Consider the following 23486-nt stretch of genomic DNA (forward strand, 5'->3'; position numbering starts at 1 on the left):
GATTGAGTTTATGATTTTAACTTGAGTTTATGATTTTAATTTAATGTGACTTATAATATAACATGATTTATGTAATAAGTTGGGAGTTTAATATATTAGTTGTGATAATTTTGACCCATTAATAACTTATGCGTTATTAAAAATATAATAATAAATATAAAAGTGATATATAGGTAAATTTATGTCTTACGGTTGATTTTTATCAAATAAAAAATAAAAAAACTAATTCATTTACAAAAGTACCTCAAATTAACGCCCGGTTTTAAGTCAATTTATGACTTATTTCCGACTCCTAATTACATAAACAGATATTTTTCGCCAAAAAATTAGAAAAATTTGCAGTTTCATTACAAGTACAAGAGCAGCACTCATCTATCTGAATCACTCAATGTAGTGATATCTACTATTAAACTACAGTCTATGAATTTGGTGCGTATCCAAATGCATCACAGGACATTTTTCCAGTTAGTCGCTGCTGATCGACTGGAAGAACCTTCAAACTTCGTGCTCCTGAGAATGACAACCATAAAAAAAATCAGATTTGTTTTACTATAACAGCATGCAAATTTTTGAAGTAGTATTCTACAAGATAACTAAAGAGAAAATAGCTAGTGTTGTACTTTCTGTTTGATTAGAAGGAATGTTACGAGGTAGGAATGGAATGAAAAATTGCACGACCACTAATAAGTTGGAATGCAATTTTTGATGAATTAAGATTTCTGATATGGTAATGTAGTGAACTTACTGGCTGATAGAACTGAAATTCATTCCTGATGCGCGAAGGATTTCTTTGATTAGCTGCAATTCTTTGATGACATCTCCGATGTCCATTCTTTCTCTAGGTGATTCTCCTGAACAAGCGACTCCTATATTGAGTATGGAGGCCAAGCATTCCTGCATTTGATCAACATTCAGTTGTTCCATGCCCAAATTATTCATAGCTACTGTCTCCTCATCATCATTCTCATTGTCAACTTCTAGAGCAGACAAAAGTGTTGGATCTACAATATTGGTTATTTGATCAGGCAGGCTGGTTTTGACAAACTTGTGCAGATCCAATCCTTCAACAAACAAGCTGTCAGTTGGCCTTTTCCTGGTGAACATTTCAAGCAAGAGAATTCCATACGCATAGACATCACCGTCTGGGGAGAGTTTGCTTCCCATGCCATACTCTAAACAAAATTTTAAGTGATGTAGTTAGGATAATTTTTACAAAAAACTTAGAAGTAACTCAAAGACTAGAAACCAGACTTCATTGATACTTGAAAGGACAAAAATCAAATGAGGTACCTGGAGGAGCATAACCAATAGTACCCCTCAATCCAACAGAGCTGCTTTGATTTGAGTAAGATTTAGAATTGCTGTCTGGAATGAACTTCGCTAACCCAAAATCACCCACATGAGCCGTCATATCATTGTCAAGAAGAATGTTGCTAGGCTTAAGATCACAATGAACAATTGGTTTATGACATTGGTGATGGAGATAATCTAATGCAGAAGCTACATCAATAGCAATATTTAGCCTTTGGAAAAGGTTTAATGTTCTTGGTTCGTTAAAAGCTTCATCTGGTCTTGTTATATGATGCAGCCAACTTTCCAAACTTCCATTAGGCATATACTCGTACACGAGAGCTTTAAACTCATTAGTTTGAGAATCAATACTTGAGCAAGCTGTTAAGACTTTGACAAGATTCCGATGTCTTGTGTTCCTCAAAACCTCACACTCAGCAATGAAGCTTTTTATAGCCCCTCTTTGATAGAGGTGAAGTACTTTCACTGCAACATCAGTTCCATCAGGATCAAGTACTCCTTTATAAACAGAGCCGAAGCTTCCACTACCAATTAAATTAGTTGAGGAGAAACCCCCTGTAGCTTCATATAGATTCTGATAGGAAACATTCATAAAGAAACCTCTTGTTGATGAAGATGCTATAGAAGGCTCTTTTTTAGTTTTTCTTAGCCGCCTAATAATCAAAATCGACATCAACAAAACAAGTGCTAGAAGCCCAGTAAGTATTGGGATTAGTAGCTTCAGACCGAAAAATGTTTTGCCTTTCTCCTCTTCATTCTGTGGGCATGACACCAAGTGAAACTCAGGAACACCACCACATAGGTAGCGATTCCCATCAATGGAAACTGCAGTCCTATTTCTGAAAATCCCTTCTCTTGGAACTTCTCCCTCAAAGCGGTTAAATGACAAATTTAGTTTCTTCAGTGAGATGATCTGAAGGAAATTTGGGAGTTTGCCAGACAAGTTGTTACGTGAAACATCCATGACCTGAAGACCCTTTAGAAATTTGAATGACGGAGGAATGGAACCTTGAAAAAAATTTCCTTCCATATGGAGGTGTTCTAAGGCAAGACATCTACTGAGGCTAGATGAAATTTCACCAGACAACATATTATCAGAAACATCCAAGTACGCGAGGTTTATTAGAGCACCAATCTTAGAAGGTAGAGAGCCATTCAGATGATTTTGAGCGAGGTTTAATGAAATGGTAAGGGAAGAAAGTCCCATAATACTTTCTGGTATGGTACCATCAAGTGTATTCTGGGACAGGTCTAGATCTTGCAAGTACTGAAAGTTCCCAAAGGTAGGAGGAACTGTTCCATTCAGACGATTTTTTTCAAGATGGAGAGAATACAACTGAGGTATGCTAGAGAGGGAAGGTGGAATGCTTCCTGAAAGTTCATTTTCTGATAAATTCAATCGCCTCAACATTCTTAAATTACCAATAGACTTAGGAATGCTTCCACTGAATTTGTTCGTCTGCAATTGTAATTCAGTTAAGTTGACTAGATTCCCAATCGCAGAAGGTATACTTCCAGATAATTTATTACTACCCAATCTTAGAGTCAAAAGTTCAGTTGATAGATTAGCTATAGCATTAGGCAAGACCCCTTCAAACTGATTATCACTCAGAACAAGCATTTTCAACAATCTACATGTAGTAAGCGACTTCATAAAACTCAAATCTCCCTCGAGATGGTTAGAAGACAAAACCAGCCACCATAGATTAGGTAATCCTCCAAAATCAACAGAAACTTTTCCGGTAAATTGGCTTCCATCAACATCAATTTCCAAAAGATTAGAGGCATTTGACAAAGACTCCGGAAGGGATCCACTTATAAGATTGTGACCAAGATTAAGAACTTGCAGATTAGGAAGACTAAATCCCAAAGTTGATGGTAAACTACCATAAAGCTGATTATAAGGCAAAGTAATTTTCACAAGAGAACTAATATTAAACACCGAGGGAGGGATCACACCTGACAACTTATTCAATCCAATTCCAAGAAACTGCAAGTTCTTTAATTTCGCAAGTGAAGCAGGTATATTTCCCTCCAAATTATTAACTGACAAAGAAAATGTACTTATCGACGAAAGATTACCAAAAGAATCAGGAATCAACCCAGTAAGACCATTATAATGAAGTTTCATCTTTTCTAGCTTCTGCATTGAACCTAACTCATATGGAATTTTCCCTGTCAATCTGTTAAACCCTAAACTAATTTGCACAAGTGACAAACAACCAGAAATATTCCTAGGGATTTCACCAGAAAATGAATTATTACTCATATTAAGGTACTTAAGCCTAAACAAATTGCCAACTTCCTCAGGAATTTTCCCATAAAAATCATTCACCTCAAGATTAATTCCAGTAAGAAAAGTGAGATTACCTATATGAGGAGACAGAGTACCCACCAAACCTAATGAAGTCAAGTTCAAAACAGTGACTCTTTGGTGAAGATGGCCACAAGTAACACCAGCCCATCTGCAAAAATGCAGTGAATCATTCCATGCAGCTGTGATTCCACTTGGGTCATGAATAATTCTTGATTTTATAGCTAGCAAAGCAAGATGATCAGTCTCATTACTTGCACAAAAAATAAATTTTGGTAAAATTAACAAGAAAACAGTGCATATTGAGAGTGCATTATTGAACATAACAGATGGTGCCATAAGGCAAAAGCTTTGAGTTCTGAATGATGCAGAGGAGAAATAGCAGTGCACTAATGCTTGCTTGGCTTTTCTGGAGGGAATAATAAATGCATTGGTTTGTGAATTACTGGATTTTCTGTTGGGATGTAAGTGTTAACATAATGTGGGTCATGTATTGACTGATGGGTCAATTTATTTGTTTAGTTTTGTTTTGAGTTGAATCTTGTAATGATCCAGAACTGATCTAAACAGGGAATGAGTTACAACACTGACAGTGACTTGGGTGTCACTTGTCTCTTGTTGTGTCTGAACAATACAAATCTATTGATTGGATCTTTGGAATTGTTTGGAAATAAGTACTGTGATTGATACGGTAATATCTTTAGCTAAGGTGTAAAATGTTGAATTTTATCGATATACGAAATGATCTGTTATATTCTTTTACTAAATAATATGAAATGGTTTGTTTTTTTTTTTTTTTTTTTTTTGAAACAAAAGGCTTTCATTACTTCTTCAAATCATCCAAAATAATCTCCACCAAATGAGTAGGAGGAGATGTAAACACAATAAAGCAATTTAACATACAGGGAACTCTTGCCAAACAATGAGCTACCCTATTAGCTTGCTTACGAACATGACATAAACGAATACTTGGAGAATCTTGAAGCATGAGTCTGCACTGCTCCTGGATATAACCAACTTCTAGCAAATTCACCGTGCCTTCCATCAGTGCTCGACATACTAGCAGGGAATCAGATTCAAGAGTAACCCTCTGAATTGATTGTTCCATAATCCATGATAAAGCCTCCCTTACACCAATACATTCAGCCTCCATTACAGTTGCTGGCCGGGGTAACGAAATACACTTACCTCCTACAAATGCTCCTTCCTGATCACGAAGTACCATGCCTACAGAAAAAGATTCATGTCCCGGGAAAAATGATGCATCAACATTAAGTTTCAGCTCCCCTGGTTCTGGAGGTTGCCATCTTCTCAATTTGCTGGCTCCCTTAACGTTCACAGCTCTCCTGTCCACACTTGTTTTACGAGCAGACTTCCACTCATTATACACTTTAAACGTGTTCTCCATAGCAATTGTAGGGTTCATCCATTGGTTCTGCCAGACCTTTTTGTTTCTCCAAAACCAAATACCCCAAAGCACCAGGCAGATAGAGACAATCTCTTCATGTTTAGCAGTGGCCAATTTCTGAAGTAACCAATCTGGAGCTGAATACACCTCCCTCATGTTATACTTGAGATCAACAGATTGCCAACAACTCTCCGCAAATCTACAGTCGAAAAATAAGTGAAGAAGGTGTTCAACATCCGCATTACACATGGGACATGTAATTGGAAGTCTAACACCTTTATGTATCAACCTTATTCGAACTGGGACATTATTCCTGCACAATCTCCAAACAAAAATCTTAACCTTATGAGGGATCGATAATCGCCAAATTCGTCGCCAACCCTCTGATTGAGTACAACTAGAGTTACCAGTATAAAGGTCTTGCCAAACACGATATCCAGTCTTCACATTATATATTCCATCAGTCGACTTGGACCACACTATTCGATCTTCAACTTGACGTTGCGGCACAATCGTTGCCAGAATAGCTAAGGCATCACCATTGCTGAATAACTCACGAACTCTCACAGGATCCCAGATTTTTGAACCTGGATAGAATAGAGTCTCCACTTTCTCATTTCGCCCCTCATATATCTGTAAATCATCAACTCTATAGTCATGTTTCTGAGCTAACCAAGGATCTCTCGTTGCTATTACGGACTGGCCATCACCAATCACCCATCGAAAACCTGCAGCCAACTTTTCCTTTGCTTGCCAAATTCCCATCCAGATAAAACTAGGATTTCTACCTTTATTTGCTTCCAGAATGCTGCTACATGGGAAGTAACGAGCTTTTAAAACTCTAGTGACCAAGAGTTCCGGATTTTGAATGCATCTCCATATGTGTTTTCCCAGCAGAGCTATATTAAACCCATACATATTTTTAAAACCCATTCCACCTTTGCATTTTGGACCCGTCATTTCCTCCCATGACAACCACCTCACCCCCTTACCTGCAGCAGGTCCCGAACTCCACCAATAAGCGTTAAATTGCCGTTCAATCTCCTGTATTAGAGTTTTTGGGAGCAAAAAGCACATCATGCAATAAGATGGTAGAGCCTGAGCTACATTCTTTATCAGGATTGTTTTCCCTGCTCGAGATATTGGTCTAGACTTCCAGCTATCAATACGCTTACAGACTCTCTCTTTCACAAACCCAAAAACTCGCTTTTTGGATCGACCTATTAGAGACGGCAGTCCCAGGTAATTACTTGTTGTAATATCCCCATGAACACCAAGAATATTAGAAATTTCCTGCTGCTTATCCCTTCTAACATTCGAGCTATAAAACACCCCGGACTTCAAGTAATTCACTGCCTGGCCTGAGCTATTTGCATAATCACTCAATAATCTTTTGATAGTAAGAGCTTCATCACTCGTTGCTTTAAAGAAGAGAAAGCTGTCATCAGCAAAAAGGAGATGAGAAATCTCTGGAGCACCTGGACAAACCTGACACCCATGAATGTGACCTGCCTCTACTGCATCATTTAATAGGTTTGACAACCCATCCACACAGAACAAAAATAGATACGGCGAGAGTGGATCTCCCTGTCGAAGCCCTCTCTTAGGTATTATTGGACCTACATTCATTCCATTAAAGCACACATCATAAGACACAGTAGTAACACATCTCATCATCCAGCTAATCCACTTTGAGTTAAAACCAAGAGCCTGCATTCTCCATTTTAAGTAATCCCAATTCACTCTATCATATGCTTTGCTAATATCTAGCTTCAGAGCTACCTCTCCCTCACTACCCCGTTTATCGCCTCTCATATGATGAATCAACTCGAAGGCCACCACCACATTATCAGTTATACATCTACCTGGCACAAAAGCAGACTGTTGTTCAGAAATGAGCCCCGGTAATACATGCTTCAGCCTATTTGCTAGCACCTTAGCCATTATTTTGTATAAAACATTACATAAGGCTATAGGTCTATAATCCTTGAGAGAGCAGGCGTTGTCTTTTTTAGGAATTAAGACAACATTGGTATGATTCAAATCAGCCGGAAAAGAATTACCTTGTAACCAGTCACGACAGCACTCGAATACATCCTTACCTAACACCTTCCAAAAGTTTTGATAAAACGCTGGATTTAAACCATCCGGGCCTGACGCCTTGTCAGGATGCATTTGACTCATGGCTACAGAAAATTCTTCATAAGATACATCTGCAGTCAATGCTTGATTCTGCATCTGATTTACAATCCTTGGACTGCTAGTGCTTATGTTCGATCCTACTTCCGTTGGAGCTTCAAAGACTCGTTGATAATAATCTTTAATCAACTCACCCATATCTTCCGCCTTATCGATTCGAACTCCATCATCATTAACAAGAAAATTAATTCTGTTTGCCTTCTTTCTTGCTGTGGCAGATGCATGAAAAAACCGGGTATTTTCGTCTCCTTCTTTGAGCCAGAACAATTTAGCGCGCTGTTTCCAATACATCTCCTCATGTAATAGAGTTTCATTAAGTTTGTCTCTCACTGCTAGATACTCCTTAACGCTATGATCATCAGTTCTCTCTCTTAAGGAGTCGAGGATAGCTTTCTGTCTCCGTACTTTCTCTTTAAATTTGTTGAAAAAATCTCTTCCCCATTTTTCCATAAAACGCGAGACTGACATCAGCTTGAGCATCAGATGAGACACAGGAAGATTCTCCCAACAATTCTTGACATCTGAGATAAATGAAGGATCTTTTAGCCAGGTGTTTTCAAATTTAAACCTGAAAACTTTCTTTGACATTGTGGTTTCTACTAACTTCAGAAACAGAGCTTCATGGTCCGAAACAGGCGTTGAGACCACCGTTAGATTACACAAAGGGAATAAACTCCACCAATTTGAATTTGCAAAGGCTCTGTCTAATCGCTCCCTAACCCATGCACTTGTTCCTCGTCCTCTTTCCCAAGTAAAACGACCCCCACTCAACTCAACTTCAGACAAAGAACTCATATCTAAAGCATGACGAAAACCACGCATAAGGTGCTCAGGATGTGGATGAATACCTTCCTTATCCGTGGAATAGAGAAGATCATTGAAGTCGCCCATAACACACCAGGGGAGTGTTGATAGAGTGGCTAGCTTACAAATTAGCTCCCAAGATTGTTTCCTCCTACTGCTCTCCGGCATTCCATAAAAACATGACAACCTCCACTTCGGAATATTATTTTCATTGAAAATTACATCCACGTGATTTTGAGAATAACTTGAGACAAAACACTCCGCTCGACTATGCCAAAAAACAGCAAGACCTCCACTCCGGCCAATACGATCAACCGAAAAACATTGAGCAAAACCCATTTTTATTCTTAACTCTTCTACTTTACTAGCTACAGAAATCGTTTCCATCAAAAATACCACATCAGGATTGCGATCTCGGACAAGATCACAGAGAGCTCGAACTGTAGGGGCCTTCCCTAATCCCCTACAGTTCCAACTTAGGCAATTCATTGGCGCTGGCTAGCTTGCCTCGCAAGCTTAGCCAATACAGAAGATGAAGATTCAGTGCAATCCAAACTAGAAAGCCCAGAATCTGTTGTTTTGTTGTTATACTCTTTATCCATGTCCATTACTTCATTTGGTCCAGTTCGTTGTCTTTTCCTGTCCTCAAGAAGCAGCCCATCCTGCTCTTCAGCCCCAGGCCCAATATTTTGAACTACTTTTTGGTTTCCCTCCTTATCCCTTCCTATAATACCGCCTTGGAGATTTGATTCCATATTATCCTCTAGTTCCTCCCGTCCTCCTCGCTGAGATCCCCCTGAATGCGCTCCAATATAATTTTGAATATTTTGGATCTTATCCTTCCCTGAAATCTCGCCCCAACCTTCCGAGTTTTCCTCCCTCAGCCATTTGCTGCGGCCCTGCGCCACCCCCCTGCGCGGTGGAGCCCTGAGCCACCCACCCCATCCTTTCCCCTCCTCCTCCATTCCAACGTTCAACCTTTTTTTGCATGATCGTTCTGTATGAGATAGAACCCCACATTGAAAGCAAAAATCACCCAGCTTCTCATATTTGCATGTAACAACAAACTCAGTTCTGTCTCGCTTACAGATTTTCTTCCTCCTCTTCAATGGCATCCTTACATCCAGCCTTATCTTCAATCTCATATACTCCCTCCATATGCTCGAGTTGTTGCTACTGTCATACAACACAAATTTTCCAAAAAAGTTTCCCAATTGTCGTCCTACTGCTTCAGTCATGAAACTAGTTGGAAGATCATATATTTGCACCCAAAACTCTACCTCGTTCAGTGGAACTTTTGTTGGGTCTCCCCCGGCTGGAATTGTGTTTGTAACGAGAATGGCATTGTCAAACGTCCAAGGCCCGTTGTTCATCATCCACTGCATGTCATCCTTATGAAAGAACTGAAACAAATACAGGCCCGCCGTTAAAGTTTTAATACTAATCCCCATAGCCGGTCTCCAAATGTCCGCCAGTTTAGATTTCATTGCTCGAACATTCAGACTCTTCTCTGTTAGAAATCTTCCCACTACACACAACTCAAATCGATTCCCAGTCTCCTCAAACTCCTCGTCAAATACTAGTTCCTCCTCTTCTTCATTTGTGATATCAAGGTCTTCCATTAGCTTGTCTAGATCTGCATCTTTAGCCATTGCGAATACGCCTCTCACACTGCTTTTGCAAGGAATGGAGAGAAAAACAAACCCTCTCACACTTTCATGGAGAGAAAAAGTCTATGTTTTTATGAAATGGTTTGTTATATTTTCTACTCACTCCGTTCCGTCTAGTTGTTTACGTACGCATTTTGAGACTCTCATAAAATATAATTATATAACGTATCTTAATTTATTTATTTTTGAATAAAAATTTGAACGTCAAACTTTTTTAAGGAATTCTTTCAAAAAACATATATATAATATAAGTATATTTTATATGAGCAGCGTGTCGGACGGAGCAGTGAGTTTAATGATCCAGCGAAGCATCTATCTTTCTAGATATTATTTTCTGTTCATTGCTGCATATGTTTTTAGGAAATTGTATGAAAGAAGAAATATCCTGGCCAGACGTACAAATCATAGGAAAGTGAAATAATTTAAAGTCCGAAACATCAGAGCCGCAAACAAAGAAAAATGAAGTCCGCGACGAGGAAGTGGTGGACCGTGGAATGATGTTTATTTTAGCTATATTTTAATACGACACTCGTGGTGGATCATAATCTATCCTCGCTCAAGAGAATAATAGGTTCATAATTCGAGACCCAAATCCAAATAATTACTCCCTCCGTCCCAATGAATTATATATATTGAGATCGGACACACATATTTTTTAATAATAGATTTGAGATAGTGGAGTAAAGTAGTGGGTGTAATAGTGTTTTTATTATTATATAATGGAGATAGTGGGAGAATGTAGTAGGTGGAGTAGTGTTTTATATTATAAAAAATTGCTATTTTGGGAATGTATAGAAATGATGGGACATCCCAAAAAAGAAGCTGTATAGAATTGATTAGGACGGAAGGAGTATATGGCTAATGTACGAATTTTGTTTTTCGGTGTAAAAGCTTATATATGCATTATTTATGTTAACGGAAAATGATTGTCGGGACATTTGTTAATCAGCGGTAGGGCTGTAATTCGAGCCGAGCCGGGCGAGTTTCGAGCCGAGCCTAATTCGAGCCAACTTTAATCGAGCCGAGCCGAGCCGGCTCGATTAACTAATCGAGCCTAAATCTTTGGCCGAACTCGACTCGGTTAATTTCACGAGTCGAGTCGAGCCGGCTCGTTTAGCTAAACGAGCCGGTTTTAACGAGCCGAGCGAGCCAGCTCGTATAATTTTACACTTAATCGAGCCCAAACCTCTACCCGAACTCGGCTCGTTTAATTTCACGAGTCGAGTCGAGCCGGCTCGTTTAATTAAACGAGCCGAAACCTTTACCCGAACTCGGCTCGTTTAACGAGTCGAGCCGAGCCGAGCCCACTTAAACGAGTTCGAGCCGGGCGAGCTCGCGAGCCGCCCGACTCGAATTACAGCCCTAATCAGCGGTCTTTTGTATGATGTATCATCCAATTTTTCTTACTCTGACAAAATCCGGATTCGGTTGAGTCTCCAAAAAATATTCGTAAGCACAAAAATTATTCTTATAAAATTTATACTTCGAAAGACCATTTATCCAGTTTCTAAACAGTATGATCGACCACTTGAAGACGCGTTAATAGAAGAGACGGAAGATTCGCCACTAATATTCGTGTGGTTCTCAAGATAAACAAATTATAATTACGAACCAGTGAATATGATCAGTACTACTATCATAGTCTGATATAGAGGAGACCAGCAACATAATTACATAAAGGAGAGCTCACGTCAACTCGTCAAGAGGCAAAAACTGGACGCAATATAGAAAAGTAGGGATGAAAAGTCAGCTTCACGGGTTGCCTTGAGATTGCATCTAAAATATGTAAATATATGCAAGCATGCAGAGCCCGTAGGCCGTAGCACAATACACGAATAAACTAACAAGCCCGGAATTGCCAGGTCCAGTACACATAACACATGCATATACCAAGCAACAGCACACTGCTTGAGTAAAGTTCTATAGAAACCACTTTTATTGGAGACCGTAGAGATCATTTATGTTCTGCAATCAAAACATTATAAAATATATTATTTTGTGAAGTATGTTCAACAAATATCATATATTCATTAAAATTGTTAAAGATCATCTATGTTTCATAAGTATATAATATATGTTCTGCAAGTTGAACAATGTCTTGCAAACTACTCCCTCTGTCCCTCTCATTTCTTTACAGTTACTATTTTGGGATGTCCCTCTCATTTCTTTACGTTACCATAAATAGTAAATTTTTTCCATCATTACACTCACTATCTTCCCACACTATCTCATATTTAACAATAAAAACTACTATTACACCCACTACTTTCCTCCACTATCTCAAATCTATTATTAAATATTGATGGGTCCCACAACTTTACCCACTTTTCATCTAACTTTACTCATTTTTCATGCATTGTCTTGGTCTCCGTGTCCCCCTCCAATGTAAACAATTGAGGGGGACGGAGGGAGTAAATATATTTCGTAGAATATAACATTTTGTAATGTTCTACATGCGAAACTTATATGATATTCAAGATTTTAAAGTGAAATAATGATTTTGTATAACATAATATGCAAAATTATACGTTTTGCAATGTTTTTATGCAATATTTTACTTGCAGAACATAAGTGGTCTTCACGGTCTCCAATAAAATTGGTCTCCATAGAACTTTACTCTAGATGTATAATCTAGTTCTTTTTAAGGTTTTAGCTAACTTTATAACTTTTGATACATTTTTTAACTTTCACTCTAATATCATATATAAGTTGTTTTGCATATTTTGGACCCAAATTTACAATTTTTTGAAGTATTGGTTTTTGTATTTGTGTCAATTTCTGACAAATATTGATTGGACTTACTCTGATTAGCAGCTACATATTAATAGATTAAAAAAATTCTTATAATTAACTTTTTTGTTAAGATACACGGAGTATCATTATTTTAATTACAATGCACTAGCTATCACACTATTTAAAAATTTATATAATCAAATTTCTAAATCCAAACTTCTGACTTACAAAGACCTTTTAAGTTTTACCTATTCTTCAATCCTGTAATTTACTAATATCATCTCATGTCATTATTTGAAATGAAAATACTACACAACAAGAAACGGTCCTTGTATTTTACAGATCCACAGTCTAAAACAAATCCCCTGCCAATTACTCTCAAAACCACTATCTTCTACCAGCTCCACTTGACAGATGAACACTTCAATCAAATTAATTCCGATAGCGATGATTATTTAAGCCTCGACGTGCCCCGGGGTTCTTGACATTGTTCACTTTAGGCTCTTCAGGAGTCATATATACATTATTGATTTGTTCCAGAGTGCTCAAAACTTCATCAATCGACGGTCGATTCCTGGGTTCGGATTCCAGACACTTGAGTATAAGTGTTGCTGCTTCAAATGCGGCCTTGATCGGATATCTGTGTTCCAATTTCGGATCCATAATCCTCCTCAATGTACCTTTCTTGGAAAGAAGTGGTGTAGCCCATTGCACCAAATTAAGCTCGTCTTTAGGACGATTCACGTCTAAGACGCGCCTCCCGGTTAAAACTTCCAGCAACACAACTCCAAAACCATAAACGTCACTACTCACGTACAAATGACCTGACAGTTTAAAATTCTGTTGAGACCTTGCTCTAACATTTTAATGTTTTAGACGAGTTAGTTACTTAACAGGGTATCAGAACTCTCGTTTACCTGTAGCCATGTATTCAGGAGCAGCATAGCCATATGTTCCCACTACACCTGTGGAAACATGAGAATTGCCATCTATTGGCCCTAATTTCGCCAATCCAAAATCTGATAACTTGGCATTGAACTCCTGCATAACATGTAATACATGGTCACACCATGAAATTAATCTTTGGTTGTCACTTAGTTAAAAAGAAAATCTATATCGCGACAAATGTTTATAATCGGCTAAAATGGTACCCCGTCTAGTAAAATGTTGGCTGTTTTGAGATCTCGATAAATGACTTGTTTCTCCGTTGCATGAAGAAAAGAAAGACCTCTAGCAGCTCCTATCACTATTTTGATCCGTGTTTTCCATGGAAGTGGTTCTGCACCATCTGCAATTTATCGACATTAAAATTAGCAACTGCACCCGTTATTATACATAATGGATATTTGTATATGGGTGCTGGTCCCTGGCATATGATTGCCAGGGACGGGTTAAGTAACATATAGTTTTCTGGCCGCTGGATATTCCAGCGGCCATGATTATAACATTTTTTTAATATGTCTAGCGGTTTTTAACCGTTAGACGGGGAAAATTCGTCTAGCGTTTTTATTAGTGCTAGACAGAATTTTCCCCGTCTAGCGGTTAAAAACCGCTAGACGTGTTAAAAATTTGTTATAATCGTGACCGCTGGATATGCATCCAACGGCCAGGACCAGTATGTTATTTAACAGGCCTCTGGCAATCAGGGACCAAGACCCTTTGTATATATGAGAATTGGTAAAATTGGTTCTCAAAAATATTTCTGGATGACAGCGATAAAATTGAGAGATTTACGGGAGTGTTTTACGTGCATGCGAGAGTTGAATCTCATTTATTAACCAATTAGTTAAAACACGTGTCATTCGGAAAAGTTTTTAGTTGCGTTTAATAGAAGCCGTATCTGTTTTTAACTCTTGTTTTACTCGATCGGTTTGTATAAATGTGTAGAACACTTTAAAAAGGTTGAGACTAATTTCTGTCTCGCAGTTTTCACTTTTTTTCAAATATTTTGTTAACTTATTTATTTTTCACCTTAATGCAATTTTTTTACTAAAAAATCTCTTTTTTTTTTTAACTTAACCAACCACCTCATTTTTCTAATATACATATACGAACTTACTTCTGAAAAGATGACTTTCTAAGCTTCCTTTCTGCATGTACTCATAGACAAGAAGAAGCTCTCTATCTTCCCAGCAATATCCTAAAAGTTTCACGAGATTGGGATGGCTAAACTTTCCTAAGAATCTCACTTCGGCCTGCAGTCACACATACATATTATTGCAATGGGTTAATACTCTAATTGGTCATTGTACTAGACCAAAACTTTCAATTGACCTACCGAGTCAAAAAAATTTTCATTTAAATAATAAAGCATTTAAAAACTTACAATCACATAACTAAGTTTGAAAAACATTTCAGCGCCGTTAACCATGTGTTTGACTTTAACGGAAAACGTTAACTTTAACGGAATTACATATATTTTCAGATTTGCAGGTATAAATTAGGGTTCTTCATGTTAATTTGGGGTAGAACTCATATCTGTATCGAGGGTAAGATTGCCACTGTGTGATAGAAATTTCGTGCATATGATGTAAGTCATTATGACAAAGATATTACAGATAAATGACTGATATGATGGTCCATCTTCCCGAATATGTTCAATCTGTGTGAATTTTTGAGCCATTAACCTCATTCCTTCAGTAATTCATAAACTACTAATTCATTCCTCAAGCTTGTAAAACTAAAAGATAGTCACTGGTTTGTTTTATTATTCAACACTATTTGTATATTCATTCTCATTGAAATAACCATCCTGTAGTTGGTTATTTGAGATTACCATTAATTTTATATTGCAATTACATTCAATATGTTAAAATACACTATTGGGGAAGCACCAGGGCCATCTGGCTAACGTAAAAGAAGGGTTATTTGTTAATTTACGAGTGAAAATTTATTTTTGATTTATGGGTTATGATAAAAAAAAAAATTGATATTACAACTTTTCGGGTATAAAAGTTACAATATAATAATATTATTGCAATTAAATTCAACATGTTAGAATACACTATTCGGGCAACACCACGGCCATGTGGCTAATTTAAGAATGGGGTTGTTAGTTATAAAGTCAGAAATTATTAACAAGCGAAAATTTATTTTTGATTTATATGTTAACGTAACGTAGAATACCACCCTGTATTCTAATAATAATATTTTAGTTATGTATAACACCTATAGATAAACGTGGTAAAACTGTACAGTGACAATATTTTAATGATAAAAACAACATCTAAAATTGTCTCCGAGGGAAAGTAGACCGAATAATGTGCATACGCTGATATCAAGTGTGAACTAATGTGAATGACAGATTATTTGCAAAATTAACATCAATAAGTCAATTCCTAGTATTAATTTAACTCATAAAGTTGTTACAATAATAATATATTTCGGAGTAGTTACAATATTTACTTATTTAGCATATACTAGTGTATATATTAGGAAGAGCACGTGCATGAAGTTGAAATTTGATCCAACTTGTACCAAGTCAGAGATATATATTAATAAAAAAGTGTTGAAGTTGAACCATACCTGCCACTCTTTGAGGCCTTGATCCCCATCTGGGTTTGATTTCTTGACAGCAACCGGGATGCCGAAACCAACCCTGGACGGAGCTAGGGTTTTCTCGTCGACCCAGCCTTTATAAACACTTCCGAATCCACCTTCACCCAGCATAGTTGCCGCTTTAAAATTTTTAGTCGCGTTCTTCAGCTCGGAGAAAGTGTATATCTTCAAATTCGGAGTCACGATTCTCCCCTCTCCTTTACCGGGTGGATAGTTATCCCCGGAGCTACTAGCATTGCTATTCTCCTGATCTCCAGCACTATAAACTGAAAAAAAAAAATGATAAGTCTCAAGTTTTTATTATTTTATTAGAATGAAAAATTTTAACTATTTTTTTTAAGTTGGTTGGGTCGGGACTGATCACAACGAGATCAGCCCCGACCATGTATGAACTTTAAAATTGTTACCTGATGCATTGCGAAGCTTAGGGGTAGCAGGGAAGCTAGTGAAAGGTGTTGGAAAACAGTTGCCCATGTCTCTGTAATTTTTACAAAAGTGTGTGCATGCTAAATGTGGAAATGAGGATCAGAAGATGAGGTGCAGGGAAGAAGATTTCAAGCAATGAGAGAAGAGAAGGAAAAGAGTAAGGTGAAATAATGGGGCTATGGGGGATGTGTATATATATAAGCCAAAATGCAGACTATAAACAGTTTAATTTACTTTTAAGAGATGGTAAATGTTTCTTTGAACTTGTCTTGATTCATCTAACCTTGTTTTCTTTTCTTAATTGCTTTGTCTCCGTCTGGGATACATTTTAAATTGTTGCATATCGTGTCTTTTAAAGGGTGCATATAATGTTTTAATGAGCACTATTCTTTTAACCGGAGAAAATTGTCGTCCTTTATATCGAACACGATGTAGAGTTTGATTAAGTTGCATAAAGTATTGTGAAAATAAGAAGAATGACTAATATTGGGCCCTCTCGTGTCGGAGAGCTTCGTACATCGCACCCAACTAGAGGTACAATTATGGAGTGGTTTCGGTTAGCTTAAAAGAAATAACTTTTTACTTATAATAAAGAAGTGGAATAGAAGTTAATAAGTTAATAAAATATTTGAAAAACAATCAAAAGCTGTGAGAGAGAAGTTAGCATTCTCAGCTTCTTAAAAATACTTATACTTTTTGACAAACATGTCAAAGAAAGCAGAAGTCAGAAGCAATATTTATAGTTTAACTATATTATCTCGAGTTAAAACATAATAAATGAGAGATAAATATATATACAAAGAAGCAGTGGGAGCATTCAGTTGATTAGAGTGGTACAGTAGATTAGAACTATATAATCATTCTAGGTGTGAACTATGAACTGTGCGATGGCTGTATTTTTTTGAGAGGAGACTGGAACAGTGGACACATGGAAGTTTAATACTTAGGATTTTAGATGTGTACACACTTTTCATTTTTGATAAAAACTGTACATTACAAGAGGTCACAGAGAATAGAGACACAAAACTTATTTTTATCGGCTTTAAGTTACTCCTTTCCTCCCACTCATTTTCTTTTTTTTATGTCTCATCATTTCTAAACTAACAATCATCAATATACTTATATAAAAAAAAAACAAGGGGCGTATAAGTGGCGCCTCTCACATTGCTCAGTTCTATTTTTCTAATTTTCTGGAATTTTCAGATGAAAAATATCAAAAATTAGAACTACCTTTTTTAGTTTCGGGTATATTAGAAGCAAGTTTCAGAATCTGATTTTATTTCGAATTATCTATGGAATATAAATATCTTGAAAATTTTAATCTGATTTTGTTTCAAATTATTTAATTATGAGAAAGAGTAGCACACAAGTCTCTATGCATCTATAAATACACCTATAGATTGTAGGCTTTTGGATCATCTAAACACAGTTTCCTCTCTCTCAATATCAGAACCCCACCTCTCTCTCTCTTGATAGTTCTCTTGCTCGATTTCTAACTCAATGATGCCGCTCTTTTGCAACAATAAGTGAAGGTTGTTTATACAATATTAAAAAAATAAAGGTTGTTGCAAGCAAAGGTAGTTATAGACCGCTATGTTGGAGTCGACAAATCCAAACACGGGAAAAGAATATAGTCTTTACATGATATTGATGGATGATATTAATAAATTAACTATTACTGATGTATGTTTGTTGATTATTCTTTTATAATATTTGTTTTGTTCATCGGACATGTTTGTTGTTGTTGACTTTGGAAAAAATTATTCATGCATTGTATGTTTGATCTGTTCAAGCAACTTTTAAGTGAAGGCTGTTTATACAGTATTAAAAAATAAAGGTTGTTACAAGGAAGGGTAGTTATAGACCGCTATCGCACGGATTTAAGTTAGATGTTTTTGTGCACAATCAATTCAAAAATAATTGGAGGAAAGTGACAATGCAAGAACATGATTACTTTCAAAAAAACACAAATAAAATTAAGATTCGTCGTGCTTTAAATTGTAAATTACGTGTTTAAATTTATTTTCATTTTTTCACCATGAATTATAGTCCAATTTTGCAATTTTATATATTAGTATTGGTATTACATCAAGATTTTTATAATATAAAATTTATTTTATCCTACAAATATTAATTTTGAAACATTAATATACTTTTTATAGACAGCCAGAAAACTATTTTATTCTACAAATATTAATATTGAATCATTAATATAATTTTTATCTTAAAAAAAAATAATTTTTATAGTCCGCCGCAACGCGCGGCTTCTCAACTAGTCTTTTATAATATAAAATACTATTACACCCACTATTTTTTTCCACTATCTCCATTCTATAATAATAAAAACACTGTTACACCCCCTCCTTTCATCCACTATCTAAAATCTATTATTAAAATTTTCATCTAACTTTATTAATTTCTTACACTTTTTCTTGGTATCCGTGTCCAATCCCAATGTATATTATTCACTGGGACGAAGAGAGTAATGAATTAACCTATCTTTTATTTTAAGTTGATAAATAATTATATACATATTAAAATATATATAATATGATTAAAGTTAAAAAAATAAGTTAAAAGTTAGAAATAAGACAGAATTCAATTTGAGATACTTTTTACATTGACTTAAAAGATTTTTTGATAAAAACTATCCATAAATCATAAATTATATATAAATCAGTTTTATTTTTATTATTACATTTTTATTAACTCAAACTAAATTCTGATTTTAGTTTAATATTTGATTTATTTGTATATCTGATATATTATACAAAAAAATATTTTTCGATTTGAAATCGAAAATGACTTAAGTGTTTAAAATATTTATTTTGGTGATTTTGATTTACAAATGATTTATGAGTTAGTAAAAATATAATAATAAAAATAAAAGTGATTTATAAGTAAATTATGTCTATTTGTCTGATGAGTAATTTTTATTTTTTAAAAAAATATCAACTTTTCAGAAAGAATAGCTGAAACTAATTTCTAATTTTAGGTCAATATTTGATATATTTGTATATCTGATATATTATAGATAAAATATTTTTCAATTTGAAATGTAAAATGACTTAAAGTTTGAGTTTTGAACTCGACAAATAACCCGTCAAAAAAGATATACTCAAGCATCCCAACTTGAATACTCAAGCATCCACCCGCAAACGATACCTAAGTCTCCATCTTCACCACACCTATCAAACACAATATGACTATATATATAAAATCAGAATCCAATTTCAACTGGGTTAATATCCAACAATCTTCTTCTAACTTTATGACAAAGACATACCTTTTATAATAATTGTCTAAACAAACAATTATTATCCTTGTATATTTTAGATCATGAAAGTCTATACCACCATTGTAATGGGCTGATATCTAATATACGAAGCATTTACTGAATTAAATTTTAATCCACTACAAAAAGTTCATTTGTTAAGAATACAATAATGGTAGACGACTTAACCGACAAATTTATAATAGAATATTGAAGATTGACATATTATGCAGAAAATTGCCATTTATTCTTTTAAAATTTTAAAAGAAAAATAATACGTGACAAAAACAAATAAAATATATGTAGGGGTCGTTTGACTAAGTTAAAAAAGTGCTTCTGATTTAAACTAAAGAAGTGGACTAAAAACGAAAAGTAATTAATTAATAATTATAAGTGATTAAACTATTTTAGAAAAAGAAACATAAATTCTAAAACAAAAATTAACATTCTAGTTTGCTTTTTAAAAATGCTTCCATTTTTAACATAAACGAGTCAACAGAAATAGAAGCCACTTTTTTATCAGAAAAAACAGAAATGCCTATCCCCAAACAGCCACGTATAATGTTCTTGGAGTACCTCCTCTTGCCCGGAAATTTTAGTGCTAGGTTTCATTTGATTTATCAAATAATATGTGACATTAAGCTCTGACTTTATCAACAACTATATTACATTGTGCAAGATCACTCTAACCCAATATCAAATCTCTATATCAATATAATATTGGATATAAAATTAATTTTAATATAATTTTATAACGTCCTAAGAATTATATTAAATTAATAATATGACATCAAGTTTGATGTTAAATGTTCACTGATTATAATTTTTACATATTTATAGAACCTTTTTAAATTCTAACTATATTCTCTTCTTATTATATCTCACGAAAACAAGTACTTTTAAGAAAAGATGTATCTTATTATAGATAAAAGTTTTATTCGTCCAATATATAAGCCTGTTTGGGAATTAGCGGTTAACTGTTAACGGATTGAATTGAATGTTTTGACTAACGGATTGAAATAGATGTTTTGACTAGCGGATTGAATTAGCGGTTTCTTGTAAAACTGTTTAGTAAATAGCTGTTTGATGAGTTTTTTCTAACACATACCCAAACCGCTAACCCAAAAAATTTCTCAAAGTAGTTTATTGAAAATTAGTTTTTTGAGCCCAAACCTCTATTTCAACCCACTAACTAACTATCAAGTACTAACATTAGCGGATTGAAACCATCAAATTTCTAAAACACCTCAAATCTCTAATTTTATCCTAAATCTTAAACTTCCAAACAACACCATAGTATAAATGTATAGTTGCGTCGGAATACATTTTGTGCATCATATAATTTTTGTATCAAAATATCATAAAAATTATATCAAATTGGTATATGGATCGGAGATGACCTAAAATGCATACAACAATGTGTGTGAATTTTAAAGGCCCATCAGAATATGTACTCTTAAGAGACCAACAACTTTCAGGCCCAAAGTTAGCTGTGTTCTCTTAAAAGACCAACAACTTGCGGTCCCAAAGTTTCCAGTACACAGGGTGCTCCGACACTGGGCTGACAAAGTAGCCCAGCAACTGCGAAATGATGCAGACATGCAGTATATACTCCTCTGCACAAGTCAATTGTATACATTTTTTTTTCATTGCTCGACACGTATTTTAAGGCTCTTATAAAATATAATTTTATAATTTATTTTTAAAATTTTTTTTTTCTGTATAAAAATATAAATGTTGTATTTTTATATAAAAAGAGAATTTTAAAAATAAATTTTGGAACTATGTTTTATTAAAACATTAAGCTTCGTGTCGCGCTCTCGTCCCCCAACGTATACTGTTGAATGGGACGGAGGGAGTAACTATTTAACTAGGGTTTAGCCACATGATATGGAATTGTAAAATGATTAGGATGCCGTGACGGTGGGGACATGTCATGTGAGAGAACTCATGTTTTCATGTGAAAACCTTAAAGTTACTACAGATTTTACATCTTTGCTGCATAATACTTTGACGAGAACTTCAAAAGAAATTTTAAAAACTGAACTAAAAATCGTTTGGTTGGCTTACTGAATTGGATCAGACCAAGGTGATATGTGTTTGAGGGTATTATGTTTGGTTAATTGAGTTTTAGAATTAATAAATTTAACAAGTGTTATTGACAGATTCAACAAATATCATCAGAATTCGACAAATAGTGCGATAATTTTTACACAATAATAATGCATAGTTGGAGTGACTCGGTATTCACCAATTATCTAATAATTTATGTTTAAGAATTGTCAGCATAAACTTTTAACTAAGAAAATTTCATGATAAAAAATGCCATAAAACATTAATTGGAATAATAAGAATTCTACTTAAACTAATAAAATACTCTTAATTACTTCTAAATGCTCGTAATAAAAAAAATTCTATTTAAACTAATTAATTTAAGTATTTATATTTGAAAAATTTTTCATTCCAAAAACGTGTAAATCCAAGTGAAACAACCGAGGTCAAATCCTGAGTCTTTTCCGAAAATTGGGTTAAGTCCCGAACTCCGAATTCGAAAATAAGCCGAAATACACTGGCCCAACTGCAACAACTTGGATAATCCACAAGCCCACCACATGTCCCGAAAGATCATGATTTGGTAGCCGAAACGCATAGCTCATAGGCCCAGATCGGACCTCTCTAGCCATTGTGGGATAATAAGAATCCGAAATACATTGGTCCAACTACAACAATTTGGGTAATCCACAAATCCACTACAGACCCCCAAAAGATCATGATTTGTTGGTACCATTGGTATTGGTAGTAATACTTATACTTATAAACTAAAGTATGGCAAAAAAAAAAAAAAAAAGCTTAAATTAAAGTTTCCACACTTCTCGATGTGGGACTGGGGTGTTACACCCTAGTTTCCCGTAAAAAAGTGATTTTTATTTTTTTTATGTATCAATATTCGGGTAAAGAATAAATATTAGAGTACATCCTTATTCACTACTAATGCACTACCTGCTTTTTAGGGTAACATGTGACCCCTTCTCTCACTTGTTTTTCTGTTTGTTATCGATTTACGTGTGTTTTAACACATTCTTATTACTTAGTCAAATTTTCACCTTTAACTTCAATCTCAAGAAAAACTTTCTTATGTAATTTTGATTTTACAAAATATTTACCGACTATAATATAATTATATTTTAGTATATAATATGTAATTTATATAAAATTATATTATGAGTTTATATAATTATAATTTTAGTATATACGCATTTGATCCATCATATATATATTTAAAAAATTATAGAGGAGGTATCATCATATGAGGTTATATATTTAATATATATATAGGGTAGCACTCCATAGCATACCCTCTTATATGGAGTTACGTAGCACACCATTATAAATATATACATAATATATATTTTATTATATTTTTTATGAAATATAATTACAAAATTTGATTATTAAACCGAAAATGAAGTTATACAATTTTTTTATTCCAAAGATCATCTAAAATTACGCAATATCTCAATATGATTCTATAACAGAATAATAATCATCCAGAATTATTCTGTTGTAGAATCAGTTTCGAAAATATACTTTTATAATCAAATTTTAAGTGTTAAATTACTTAAAATAGATTTATTTTATAATATTCTATATTAGAATCACGTTTTATATGTATTCTATAACAGAATTTATAATAAAATTGATGATTTACAGTGGCGCACTATGTAACTCCATATAAGGAGTCCCTCCCTGGAATGTTGGCCTATATATATATATATATATATATATAGG

The 23486-nt window shown here is 34.8% G+C and overlaps 3 protein-coding genes across 3 annotated transcripts; all 3 read right to left on the minus strand.

Moving 5' to 3' along the window:
- Positions 1-207: 207 nt before the first annotated feature.
- LOC108216729 (putative receptor-like protein kinase At3g47110) lies at positions 208-4119 on the minus strand. Its single transcript, XM_017389564.2, has 3 exons — positions 1291-4119; positions 746-1172; positions 208-510 (listed from the first exon to the last, which is right to left on the minus strand). The coding sequence occupies exons 1-3, from the start codon at positions 3962-3964 to the stop codon at positions 447-449; spliced, it is 3165 nt and encodes a 1054-aa protein (XP_017245053.1). The 5' UTR covers positions 3965-4119; the 3' UTR covers positions 208-446.
- A 4402-nt stretch (positions 4120-8521) lies between these two features.
- On the minus strand, positions 8522-9688 carry LOC108217127 (uncharacterized). The gene has a single exon (XM_064092148.1). It carries the CDS (start codon positions 9686-9688, stop codon positions 8522-8524), a length of 1167 nt encoding a protein of 388 aa, XP_063948218.1.
- A 2931-nt stretch (positions 9689-12619) lies between these two features.
- On the minus strand, positions 12620-16595 carry LOC108216859 (probable serine/threonine-protein kinase PIX13). Its single transcript, XM_017389714.2, has 6 exons — positions 16405-16595; positions 15965-16263; positions 14499-14634; positions 13591-13727; positions 13357-13480; positions 12620-13263 (listed from the first exon to the last, which is right to left on the minus strand). Exons 1-6 carry the CDS (start codon positions 16469-16471, stop codon positions 12872-12874), a joined length of 1155 nt encoding a protein of 384 aa, XP_017245203.1. The 5' UTR covers positions 16472-16595; the 3' UTR covers positions 12620-12871.
- Positions 16596-23486: the final 6891 nt, after the last annotated feature.

This window comes from Daucus carota, chromosome 4, assembly GCF_001625215.2.
Source record: "Daucus carota subsp. sativus chromosome 4, DH1 v3.0, whole genome shotgun sequence".
In the NCBI taxonomy this organism is placed as follows: Eukaryota; Viridiplantae; Streptophyta; class Magnoliopsida; order Apiales; family Apiaceae; genus Daucus; species Daucus carota.

Bases quoted from the DNA above. Each gene is read 5' to 3' on its own strand.
- LOC108216729 (XM_017389564.2), bottom strand. From the start codon at position 3,964: ATGGCACCATCTGTTATGTTCAATAATGCACTCTCAATATGCACTGTT. The intron at 1,173-1,290 runs GTACCTCATTTG...AATTTTGTTTAG, and splicing joins TATTGGTTATGCTCCTCCAG to AGTATGGCATGGGAAGCAAA. The intron at 511-745 runs GTAAGTTCACTA...TGTCATTCTCAG, and splicing joins AATTTCAGTTCTATCAGCCA to GAGCACGAAGTTTGAAGGTT.
- LOC108216859 (XM_017389714.2), bottom strand. From the start codon at position 16,471: ATGGGCAACTGTTTTCCAACACCTTTCACTAGCTTCCCTGCTACCCCT. The intron at 16,264-16,404 runs GTAACAATTTTA...TTTTTTTTTCAG, and splicing joins TAAGCTTCGCAATGCATCAG to TTTATAGTGCTGGAGATCAG. The intron at 13,481-13,590 runs GTACCATTTTAG...CATGTTATGCAG, and splicing joins CCAACATTTTACTAGACGGG to GAGTTCAATGCCAAGTTATC.
- LOC108217127 (XM_064092148.1), bottom strand. From the start codon at position 9,688: ATGGCTAAAGATGCAGATCTAGACAAGCTAATGGAAGACCTTGATATC.